Below are 12,602 nucleotides of genomic sequence, written 5' to 3' on the forward strand. Positions count from 1 at the left end.
TCTGTTGGTGGACATTTAGGTTGTTTCCATGTCTTGGCTATTGTAAATAGTGCTGCCATGGGGTGCGTGTATCTTTTCAGATTATAGTTTTGTCTGGATATATGCCCAGGAGTGGGATTGCTGGATCATATTGGAGTTGGTATACATTAACTTAATGCTGTAACTTCGAGCCCTTGGTCAGCAATATAGAAGCAGCTCCCATAGGGCAAGTCCCTTTGGTACCATTTGTGTAACAAAGCTCATCTTTGAAATGTAATTAGAGCCAACACTCCCTGAGTGCTCACTAGGTACCATCATGCTAAGCCCCATATGTGGACCATCTCCTCAGTCATCTCTAAAATGATGTGAAGGTGCTGTTATTTTTATCATGGAAGTGACCAGCCCACCGTCCCCCAGCTAAAAAGCGGAGTCAGTATCTGAAGCCAGCCAGGCTCTCCCGGGCTTGTGCTCTCAACGCTCGACAATAACGAGATTGTCGGAACACGATAAAACAACACCAAAACCAGCACATTTTAATCATACATACCCTATTACTTAAAAAATATACCCGATAAGAAATAAGAAATGAAAATGTTGCGTCAATGCTACTTTATTTTTTACACAACTGAATATTCTAGTGAAGAGAGAGCAAGAGAATTCTCTTTAAATACTGTTCACAGAAAGAAATTTGATGTTTGTTCAAAACAAATGCTCAGTTGCCTCATCTGATCCAGACTCCCTTTGCCGCTGAATTCTGAAAAGAAAAAAGAAAAATGTACAGGTCAGATTGAATCATTATCAGGATGGAGATGAGGCCCAGGGTCATGTTATTATATAACATATTTTAAAATACCTCAATTTAGCATGTCATAAATGCCCATAATTGGTACTCATAAGGTTTGTTGCTGTAACTGATCAGGCCATTAGGTCAGTGTGAGAGCTGTGGCCTCAGGGAACATCTTTCTCAGTTTGGCCAGGGCGGCTATGCTCCCCAGCATCTGGACAGCTCTCTCAGGCACCTTGGGCTGCCAGGGCCCCAGTCGCTGTCAGTTGGTCCAGGGGCTCCAGGAGGGAGGCTGGGATGCCTCTGAAAGACAGTGGCCTCATGTCCCTGGGACCACATCAACATGAGAGACAGTGGTGGCCCAGAGCTGCTCATGTGCAGGGACTCGAACTGCCACAGGCCAGAAGCCAAGAAATCTCACCAGATTTCACCTCCAGGTCTCAGAACATCATTGAATGGAGGGAACAGCCTGGCCTGGTTCTAATCAGAAATGTTCCCACTATAGAGAACTTCTCCCCACCAAGCATGCCAGGGTGGATTTTGCCTCATCACAAGGGCCAGGTGAGAAGTCACAAAAGCTGTGGAGCTTCTGTCCTCTCACAGCCACTGCTGGAGACAACACACCTGCAAAGAGCTGGCATGAAGCAAAGGCTGCATTGTCTGGGACAGTGCCAGGCTGCAGTGGGGTCTCTGTGATGCTGAGAGCAGGAAAGGGAGGGGGCAGAGGAACCCCTTAGGGGTTTCACATGGCCTCCCTTTCTTGGAACTATCACCCCTCTGGTTGCCTCTCACTGCCCCACGTCAGACAGATAACATTTGTTTGGAGGAGAAGAGCTGCAATGAGGCTGGCCTTGGACGATCCTACCAGGTGCTAAGGTCAAGGTTTCTTCCATTCCTTGGCTGAAAAAAAAAAAAAAGGAGCAGCTTACAGTACTGAGACCATACTGCCTGGAATCTCTTTCTTGGTTCCAGATCCTTTCTCTACGCCCTAAGGCTCTGTTCTCCTAACTGAGGCATTAGCAGCTTCCCTGGGGGCTCACCTGGGGAGCCCCAGTCACTGCTACTCTGTGGATCCTCTGGGACAGTGCTCCAGGACCCTTGCTGCTCCTATGGCCCTGACACTGTCCCTCACCCCACCACTCCACCCCTTAGCCTCTGTTTATGTGGCAGGACGATCCCTAAACAACGCATCACAGGACTTCTCATCCTAAAGACATCATGGAGACCCACTGTTTCTGCAAGTACTTTCCAGAAAACAACCACTAGTAGGGCATGCAGATTTAAAATGTGTACTTGGGATGTCATGGGGGTTTGGGGAAAGTATGACTGAGCCAAGTTAAACAGGTTGCTTCCTGCAGGACATGGTATTCTCTGTAAACCTCGGAGAGTGTCAGGTACAGTGTTTTCGATCGTATTTGATCTTTGCAGAGCATCTCTTAGCACCAATGACCACAGAATGCAGATGGAACCATCTGTGACTCTGTGACCTTTGCAAGAAGCTCCAAGTTCCCTGGGGAAAAGGACGCCTAGACTCCTATTTCCACTGTGATCGGGCCCGTGCGTTCCGGACTTTCAGGCTCTGGAACACGGACTCCGACTTTGGTTGGCCCGTGCGTCTGTCCATCAGCAGAACTCCCGCCTCCCGCCCCAGAGCTCCTCCCAGAGCCCTGGTGCGCGCAGCCCGTGTCCGCTGGACCCTTTCCTTTCCAAGCATCGAGTCATCCCCCTAAGGAAGGGTGAGAAAGTTCCCCTAATGATTCACCAGTTCGCCATGGGGGCCTGTCTGGGCTCATTCTGCAGTAACTCCATAATTGGGGCGGTAGGAGAGAATTGGGGTGAAAAACAGAGAAGAGGAAATATGCTTTACCCTGAAAAGGAAAAATGGTCTTTCCAAGGTGGCAGTGTGATCCTTCAACATAAAAACACAAACCATTATGCAACCACGCTGTGCCGAAGGTCTTTCAAAGATGTCTATGTTAGTGGTTTTCAACGTATGGTCCCCAGATCCAAAACATCAACAACACCTGGGGACTTGTTAGAAATGCAAAATCTCAGGTGCCCACTGAATCTCGGGTTGGGGCCCAGCCATCTGAATTTTAACAAGGTCCCAGGTGTTCATGGTGCACGGTCAACTTGGAGAAGCACAGATGCTGCACCCCTCCCCAAGTGTGCACAACTGGCCTGTGGGCCCCTGAGCCAGAAAACAAATCTCCAGGGGCAGATGGCCCCAGGTGACGCATCTGGAAGAACAGAGACGAAATAGTGCCGTCCAAGGGCATCGCTCCATGATTCCTTTCTGCTCCAGGACAAGCCCAGGAAAACCCAAAATTAGATGCTCAGCCTCAGAGAATTTTAGGGTATAGTGTGAGGCCAGTTCTTTACAGAAGTGATCTAAAGGGGCTGCAAGGTGGCCTGGCTTCAAGCACTCCCCCATCCTTCTGTCTTTGAGAAGTAGATCTTTTTTGGGGGGTGGTGCTTGCTCAGGGCTTACATACCTTCTTGGTAAGATGCTCTGCAGCAGCTCCGGAATCCTGTGAAGGAATGAGGCCCAGGTTCATCTAATAGGAAACTCATCCCCGAGGCTTGCAGTGTACTGTGACCCTGCCCCTCCCTGATTCCATTCTAAGGTAGCCGGAAGTCAGATGCAGAATGCCTTTCAAGAAAACAGCTAACCGTGGAGCCAATCACAATTGTCTGTTCAGGAAGGCAAGTGTGTTTTCTTGGTCGGGTTACCCTTAGGGTCCAGGACAATGTTAAACTTGCTTCTTCTTCCCAATAGCCTCGACTTGAAATTGACTCCTGGTTTAGGCAGATTTTCAAGGATATGCCATTTCAGCTTCTTCAGCTCATCTTTCCTTGTGGGTCTGGCCCAATGGTGGAGGCAGACTCAACCTGGAAGTCTGACACCAGTATCCAAGCAAACTGTGGCCTGCGCTTAGGATGACCAAAGGGTTTCTCAGGAAGTGAGCGATTTTCTGGGGTCTTGGCATTTTCAGAGCTAAACCCAGGAATAGGAACGTCCTGGGCAAACTGGAACGAGTCGTTCACCCTACTTGGACTCACAGTGTCCAAAAATTTGTGTTTGTTTCTTTGTTCTGCTACCACGCAACAAAACCTTGATGGACATTTTGAACAGGTTCAGCTATTTTTGAAACTAGTCATTTCTAAACTTAAATTTTTTTAATTAAAAATTTTTTTGTTTCTTTAACTTAATTTTATATTAGAGTATAGTTGATTTACAATGTTGTGTTAGTTTCAGAGCTTTGACAATGGGAAGCAGAGTATATGATCAAGGCAAGTGTCCATGTCATGGGGAGGAAGAGGAAGGGGCAGGGAAAGTGAAAAAACAACACAAAAACTAAAATGGGAAAAGATGAAGAGCGCAGAGGAGGAGCCCATGGTCACAGAGCTGGACCACAGCCCCTCTCCCCCATTCCCTGCCCTGCAGCCACCGTGTGGAGCTTGTACAAGGAGAAAACACCAGTGAGCCCAAAGGGGACAACAGGCATTCACCACGGGTAGGTGAACTTTTAGTGGCATAAAAATATGGTGGAAGGAAAAAGTACGTACGCGCTGCCGAAATCTTTTCATCCTTTGGTTGGCGAGCTTAGCAGCCAGATGCATTAGAGAATGCACAGGAGGAAACTGCGGCAAAGAGACGGTGAGGGTCAGACAGCACCGGGCCCAGGCCCAGGGCTATGTGCATTCCTGTCTGCTCACTCCCTTACAAATGGGTTTAATTTTCAGAGTAAAATCCATTTCCAAGCCTAAGCCTGAAATTTTATGATTTCAATAAAGAACCGCTTGCCTTGCTAGCACATTTCATTCCAACACATCACTCAAAAATATTCCCTTAGGGTAAAACAGACTTGTATCTGCCTTAATCCCAAACATTCTGTCCTTCTAGTGTGGAGTGCATCGTCCCAGATAAGCATCTCCATGAAGATCCTCTCTGGCTCCCCAGGTGTGCTCTCCTTATCTAAGGGACGAGGTGGAAGGGCAGCATGCATAACCACCGCCCCCATTCATTTTATTCTCCTGTATGTCTCATCTGTGACTGCCCGCACACACTCAGACATACATACCCTGTCTTATCTAGTCCTGTGAATCCTCCCTGAGTATTTCAGCTCAGAGTAAAAGTTAATTCGTGTCACAGACACGGAGTTTATCTTTTCCCTTCCATTTTCTTTTTTTTTTCTTTTTTAGGCTAGAAAGAATCTTTTTTTATTGAACTATATTTGATTTACAATGTTGTGTTAATTTCTGCTGTACAGCAAAGTGACAATTATACACATATATATATTCTTTTTTTCATATTCTTTTCCACTGTGGTTTATCACAGGATATTGAAAATAGTTCCCTGTGCTCTACAGTAGGACCTTGTTGTTTATCCATTCTATTAAATGTAATAGTTTGCATCTACCAACCCCAAACTCCCACTCCATTCTTCCCCACTCCCCACACCCCTTGGCAACCACAAGTCTGTTCTCTATGTCTGTGAGTCAGCTTCTGTTTTGTAGATGGGTTCATTTGTGCCATATTTTAGACTCCACATATAAGTGATATCATATGGTATTTGTCTTTCTCTTTTCCCTTCCATTTTTGACCCTTCTCAACTTGCAGTGCCCATGGCCTGTCCTGATACTATTCCCATCCTTACCCGATCCCCAGTACTAAATCTATACTACTCTTGTGTCTTTGCCTCAAAGGGAAAAACATTTTGCTTGGTACTTGTTTATTTTAAGGATCTTTCTGAAGACTTGGAAAGCCTTGACTATATAAACAAGTGACTTTCTAATAGTAGAATTTCAATCACTCTGACTGGATTGATTCTATGACCTTCCCAATATTCTCCAAATCATACCCTGCAGAAATTCACTTCAACAATCTGTTCCTGAGGGTAACTCCAATTTATAATAAGAGAGTTAGAGGCGATGCTTTTTATTCCCACAGCCCATACACACTGTGACAGTGACGAAAGATGCACACCCACAGGTCACTATTGAGAATGTGGTACTTCACACTTCACAAAGCGCTTTTCAGAATTTAAAACACAGAAGGTAACATGGAGCAATGTAAATAGAGCTCAGTCTTTACCAGGCTTCTTGTACATCTGTTTAAGTGCATAATAAAAAGTTATTTCTTACTAATTTTTCCTTTTCTGTAATTATTCTCTAGCTTTTCAGATCTGTCAACCTCCCCCAACCCCTTCCCCAGAAAGGGAGAGAGAGAATCCCTGCAGCCCCAGGAAAAAGCACCTAGAAAGCTATTACCCAGAGTTTCTGGAAGGCCCCTGTTTTTCTACTTATCTGCATATATTAAACGGGAAAGGACAAAGGCGTGCAGAGGAGAATGACTTTTACAGAGAGATGATTACGATAAAATACTGACCCCGGCTTTAACTGGATGCGTTGGCTTCTGAGTTCTGGAGTAATGAAATAAAAACTAAATAAGAGGGAAAAAAAGGTTGATTTTAATTCTAAGCATCACTTGCTGTAAATGTGGTAGTTGCATGCTCTTGTTACTAGGCTGGTGGTACTCACCCTTTTGTATATGTCTTGATTATCCTGGAAAGAAAATGATGAGGGTAAGTCACATGGAATTTTACTGGGGCAGGTTTCCAGGAGAAGTTACACCGGGGACCTTCCTGATTTACCTGAATATTATGAAATAAATTGGCATTCTAAAAAGAAATCCATTATACAAGCTTAATAAGACTATAGTTGATGCAGAACCTTGCCAAAAGGAAAGTTGCCAGCGATATCATTATTTTAAAACTTAATCTTATTTTACCTTTTCAGTCTTCAGGGGAAAAACATACTCTATGATGCATCGAAGCAATACCCTAATCAGTTCCCAGATAGCCATCTAACTAAGAGGTGGGATAAAATAACGATTGCAACTTTTAATTTGCTGCTGGGCATACCCTATAATTCAGTTTTCTTAGGGTTGGTTCATATTGACCAAATTTTTTTCCCTAAAAGCTTTCTACATGAATCTTCACTGTTCTTGCAGAAAGTCCAGCTTTTAATTTGTAAATCCTTGTTAGAGCACCACCCTGTTCTGTCTGCATGGATGACAGCCCAGGAAAAGCTGTACTGGCAGCATATCCTACTCAGAGAGGTACTGTGAATGATGTTGTAAATATCTCGTTACTATTGATCTCATCTCATTTACATCTAAACATTGTTGAATCAGCTCAAACTCCAATCAAGACAGAAATGAAAGTTGTTAGTAACATGTCTAATTTTGTTGCTGTGAGCAACTTCCTACAGACTTTGTGGAGGGTTTCTGCAGTAACCAATACTTACATATTCTCTCTTTCTCTCTTTGTTATGCGTGTACATGTACCCACATGAATATGGGCACACACACACACACAGACACACAAAATAATGAACGAAAATTACTCATAGCAGAGGCTCAGTGGACATTAACTTTCTGTTTCTTTATGATCACCATTTCTAAATCAGCAGAAAGTATTTACTATTTTTACAACTTCCGGTCTCTTTGTCAGCATCTGTTCACAGAAGTGTGTGTGTGTGTGTGTGTGTTTGTGTGTGTGTTCTGGACACCTATTGGGCAAATATTTTTGCCCAGTAGGCAATATATTTTTGTTATCATGTTCATCAACTTTATACCATTACTTTTCAAGCCCCCCCCACAAAATAACCAAGGAATTTGAAGATGATTTTCCAGGTGATGAACACCAACTCTCAAGATTTCATATGCACCTTCCTTGCTTTATTTTTTTTTTTTCTTTTTAGAGAAAAAAATATTTTTAAAATTTTATCTATCTATCTTGGAGACTACTTCCCCAACTAGAATATAAGTTCCATGAGAGCAGATAATTTGGTCTGTTTGGATCAATACCGTATCCCCACCTGACGTGTAATTTTGTGTATATACGTGATTGATATATCACGTATATGATCACGTATATGATATGTATACGTGATCACGTATATGATATGTATATGTGATTACGATCCTTATAAGAATGCAGATGATGGTCATTTATATTTAGGAGATTCACTCGTTATTTCCTATAACTGTATTCTTACACACACACTTACACGTGCACGCAGAATTCTCCTACAGGTAACAGAAGAGTGTGCTTATTTACAGATATCAATTATGGTGTAAGCAGGTGCACTGCTATAAATAAAAGAATTACCATATGTATATTAATTGTTTTACCTTAGGTTGTCTAGAAAGAGTTGCCCGATATGCCAGCCGCTAAAAAATGAGGAAAATGAATCAAAGATAAGTACAAATCCCTTAATCAATAGAATTAAAAATTAAATCCTAAAGTTGCCTCATTTATGAACGTTGCATTATCTTCTCACACAGTGGCCATAAATTTCAACACAACTCCCAAGATGACTTAAATGAAGCCATGAAAATGAAAACAGTGCGTTTCTGCTGCAGCCAAGAATCTGATCTTAAAATAGTTTCAAGTGAACGTTATCCACTTGATAGTTTCAAGGCCAAGGCTAAATAAAAATCTCACATTACTGAACAGTGGTGTACCTCAAGCTTCACAATATCCAAGCCATCTGGAGGATCAGCTAAAGGTCGAGGAAATCCTATTGTGAGAAATCATAAAAATCTCTATTAGGAGAAAAGAGGTTGTAGCGTTAACTTTTTTTAAAAAAATATTTATTTATTTATTGGCTGCATCGGGTCTTAGTCGCAGCACATGGGCTCCTCTCTAGTTGTGGTGCGTGGGCTTAGTTGCCCTGCAGGAGGTGGGATCTTAGTTCCCCGACCAGGGATCAAACCGGCATCCCCTGTATTGCAAGATGGATTCTTAACCACTGGACCACCAGGAAAGTCCAGCATTAACTTTTAAATCTTTACCATGAAGAGCACACAGCGATTCTATTAATACCATGTTGTTAAAAGGATTGTTAAAGAAAACACACTTCTACCTACCACTAGCAAATCTGAGATTTGTACCAAAGTTAATTAAAAATTGCATGGTTTTTTATTTACCAGGAGTTAGCAGCACAAGAGTTAGCAAGTTAGGAGAGAGGGAAAAAATTACCTAGTTAACAACTTAATTTGTATTTTTGAAATGGAGCAGAGCCCTATGGTCCTTGCCCCCTCATGTCCTCCTCCTGCCTTTTGTCTGTAGAAAAACTTTAGCCAAAAGATAAGTTTAATCCAAGAAGTGAGAAAATGCAGAAACAAAAGAAAACATTCCCAAAAGACTAAATAAAAATAGTTTAGTCAGTAAGCAAAGTCAAGGACCTTTAGTTCCTTCTCAAGGGCTATAGATAATATTCTGAGCCATATCCTGTGAGCTGTCTTGTAGATACTAAAACCTCCATCAGGTGGAAGAAGTTAACTACACGCTGACCAGGCTGTAGCCATGACATAAGCTGCCACAATTCTGAGAACTGGCCTCTAGGAAATGGGAACAACCCGACCCGAGAACTGAAGATTAACTATACTTAAAACAATCAAGATGATGCTGGTCAGACCACCACATGGCCAATTTCAAGATTACCGTCAGAGCTGACTGTGCTGTTTCTGCAAGTAGCCCCCTCCCTCCATCTATAAAAGCTCTTGCCCACTGATTTTTTGGGGGGGTCGTGGCTGGGGAGTCGGCCTTTGGACAGGCCTTTGTCCACCCCGCTTTATTGCCAGCACCTGACATAAAGGAAGCTTTCCTTTCCACCAACCTTGCCTCTTTATTGGCTTTTGAGTGGCGAGCAGCTGGACCCCACTTTTGGTAATATTTTGTTGGAATATATAAGGACAGGATATCAAGAGATGGTGTCAGTAAGTATGTGCATCAGAGTCACTCTTGGAACTTTTAAGAAATACGGATACCTGTCTCTCTTCTTTGTCAGACGCTTCAGGAATAGGGATATGGGGAAGGTTGCTACTGGTAATGAGCTGAGTAAGTACTGCAGCTGAACCCTATACCGGCCAACTTTTATCTGACCTAGATGAAGTCTTCATCTCATTTGCATGTAACACAACACTTGGAGGAAAAGCTAATACTGCAACTGAAAGAATCAACGGGATATGTCAAAACTAAGAAGATGAAATTAAATGGGATAAATATAAGACCCTGAATTTAGATTTTAAAAATCTGAGACAGGGAATATCTGGCTCAAGAGTAGTATTTTTTTAAAAAAAATACTGAGTTATATATTGCTCCCTGCCATCTCACTATAAGCCAAGAAAAAGCTGAGGCAATCTTGTGCTGGATTCAAAAGATTGTGTCCCAACCTTGAAAGGTAATAGTCCTACTTGAAATGATAGGATTTGTTGTGAGTTAAAGGAACTGAGCACAGTTTTCTTTGGCAAAGGGAAAAATTAGGAAGTGTGTGTTAACTGCCATCAACTGGTTTGAGAACTGTCATAAGAAATATTAGTCTTGGGCTTCCCTGGTGGCGCAGTGGTTGAAAGTTCGCCTGCCGATGCAGGGGACGCGGGTTCGTGCCTCAGTCCGGGAGGATCCCACATGCTGCGGAGCGGCTGGGCCCGTGAGCCATGGCCGCTGAGCCTGCGCGTCCGGAGCCTGTGCTCCACGACGGGAGAGGCCACAACAGTGAGAGGCCCGTGTACCGGAAAAAAAAAAAAAAAGAAATATTAGTCTTATTCTGTATATCCCCAAAGGGCAGAACTAGGGCTAGTGGTTAGAAGTTGCATGTGATCAGATTTCAGCTCAGTGTAAAGAAGTTTGTGATGATTGGAGCTATTCAAAAATGAAAAGAAATTCAAACCAATCTTATAAGGAATTATTAAGAGGTTCTGTGCTAACACTATAATGATAAATACCATAGGGACCTTATCCTCAGGGAACAGAAAATTAAATCGGAAAAAGAGGGAGGTGGATATAAATATATAGACAGATAAATAAAAGGTAGTAAGAAATTTCCAAAACAAGTTTCTATTGGAAACCAGGGGAGGCAGCTACTGGCTGACTTTGGCTGGTTGTGAGTTGGGTGTCAGTGAAAGTAATCAACTAGGGAAATCATAGAGGCGATCCCTGCTCTCCTGAGAGTTTAAACTAGATGACCTCCATGGTTCCTTGCAATGCCTAGGCTTTGTGATTACACTACAGGACATGGCAAAACAAGCATGCTATTTCAAATATATTTTCTGTTTGAATATATTTTCAAAGATTTTCTACTCCCTGAAACCAAAATTCTAATGGAAAATTCTAAAATTTTGAAATAATCTGTGTTTCCAGCTGGAGCTTCCACCTCATCCTGCATCATATAGCGAGTTACCTGGAGATGGGTAACAAATTTCGACTAAGGACCCCATACCCAACCCCTGTTCCCTACAGGAAACCCCTGTTCCCTACAAAAGCACTGGTACTCAGAATTTGGTGAAGAGACACCCGCGTCCGGTCAGCACCTCGGACAGCGCCCAAGCCTTGGAAGGCATGGGGCCTCAGCTGCGCTCCCTGGGCCTCTGCCCCCCCACCCAACACCCTCACCTTCCCCGCCAGGCCCACAGGAGAAGCTAGGAGAAGATTCCCTTTCCCTATGCCCGCTCCCACACCGCCCTTCTCCAACTGTTCCTCAATCCTCAGTCTTTGGGACTTTAAGCTCGTCTCTGCTCTCATCTCTTCAGAATTCCAAGAGCACACATGGCTAACACGTTGGAGTCCTCCCCCGACTCATATTCCTCACAATTTCGGCGGCACATCCTGGGGCCAGCCCTGGGACAGGAGCTGTTTAAAGGCAGTTCCACAGGGGGAAGTAACCTCCTTTGGTAAAAGGCTGCGGCATCTAGCTCTGTCCATCCTCTTTGATGGAAGCCATTTCCAAAGGGTAGAAATGAGGGTAGGTGAGGGAACCAAGCTAGACTCCCTCCAGAAGTGCCCTGAAAGGTCAAGGTCTGTCCCAGTCTTCCTTAGAGCTCAGGCCAGCTGGGGTCTGTTGAAGGGGTCCCCTTACCTGAGGAGGGAATCTGTAGTAGGCAGAAGCAATAAATGGCCAAAATGGATGGGAATTGGGCAAGAAGATGCTTCATCTTCAAAGTGCGGTTTCTCCTTGCTGACCACAGATGTGTTCTGCTGGGATAGGAGTTGAGCACTTCCCGAAGTTCCACAGGCAGAGACAACACTGCGTCTGGCCAGCCCAGTGGAGAAGGTGCCTTTATTTGCAACGCCCTGAAGCCCATTGGCTGAGCACCAATTAGCTTTGCACAGGAGGACTCGGCTTTTCTCGTAAATGTCGTGCTGGGCCCTTATTTGTAGAATTATATCCTCCTGGTGTAGGCATTGTAGAGTCACCTTTTTCAACCCAGCAATAAAAATAAAAACTGGAGAGTCATAATTGTTATTCTATAGTGGTTTGAGATGCATTTTTTTGAATCAAAAAAAGGCTTTTTCTCTTTTTTAAATCAAATCACTGGATATAAATCTGTAAACTCTTGGATGATGAAGTCTTGTTTTATAAGAAGCTGTTTATTCTCCACCATTAACAAAGGATGTTTTATAGTCTTTGGTGCATCTGAGAATGAAATTTGGAATCCTGAATACAAAATTAGAAGAAATTCAGAAGTTCAGTTAAGGTTTTTAAAAAATTAATTATGGTTAGGAATTACACTTCTTATGGTTTCTCCAGATTCATTTCTATGAACAAGTTAAATATTTCAAATTTAATCAGTATTCAAGAAAATATGACAGTGTTTGATAGTAATAACAAAATTACTCCATCTACTGAGGTCCTATTTAGGATTTCACATAGGTTATTTCATGTAATTTTGCAGAAAACCTATAAGGAATGTATTTCTTTCCTAATTCCATGAATGGAGAAATTGAGGCTGGGAGAGATTAAGGAACTTGCCAAAGCCACCAAGCCAT

At 43.2% G+C, this 12,602-nt stretch overlaps 1 protein-coding gene across 1 annotated transcript; it reads right to left on the minus strand.

Moving 5' to 3' along the window:
- Window positions 1-577: 577 nt before the first annotated feature.
- On the minus strand, window positions 578-11,857 carry NMS (neuromedin S). Its single transcript, XM_029232857.1, has 10 exons — window positions 11,692-11,857; window positions 8,297-8,352; window positions 7,964-8,002; window positions 6,307-6,330; window positions 6,155-6,208; window positions 4,334-4,408; window positions 3,259-3,294; window positions 2,631-2,672; window positions 1,614-1,663; window positions 578-733 (listed from the first exon to the last, which is right to left on the minus strand). Exons 1-9 carry the CDS (start codon window positions 11,765-11,767, stop codon window positions 1,625-1,627), a joined length of 441 nt encoding a protein of 146 aa, XP_029088690.1. The 5' UTR covers window positions 11,768-11,857; the 3' UTR covers window positions 578-733; window positions 1,614-1,624.
- Between the last annotated feature and the right edge of the window lie 745 nt (window positions 11,858-12,602).

This window comes from Monodon monoceros, unplaced genomic scaffold, assembly GCF_005190385.1.
Source record: "Monodon monoceros isolate NGI ecotype Baffin Bay Population unplaced genomic scaffold, NGI_Narwhal_1 Super_Scaffold_19, whole genome shotgun sequence".
NCBI lineage: Eukaryota > Metazoa > Chordata > Mammalia > Artiodactyla > Monodontidae > Monodon > Monodon monoceros.

Coding starts and splice junctions, on each gene's coding strand:
- NMS (XM_029232857.1), bottom strand. CDS start 11,767: ATGAAGCATCTTCTTGCCCAATTCCCATCCATTTTGGCCATTTATTGC. Junction 6,331..7,963: donor CTCTTTCTAGACAACCTAAG/GTAAAACAATTA, acceptor TTTTCTTTCCAG/GATAATCAAGACATATACAA. Junction 4,409..6,154: donor CGCATCCAGTTAAAGCCGGG/GTCAGTATTTTA, acceptor TCTTTGCCGCAG/TTTCCTCCTGTGCATTCTCT.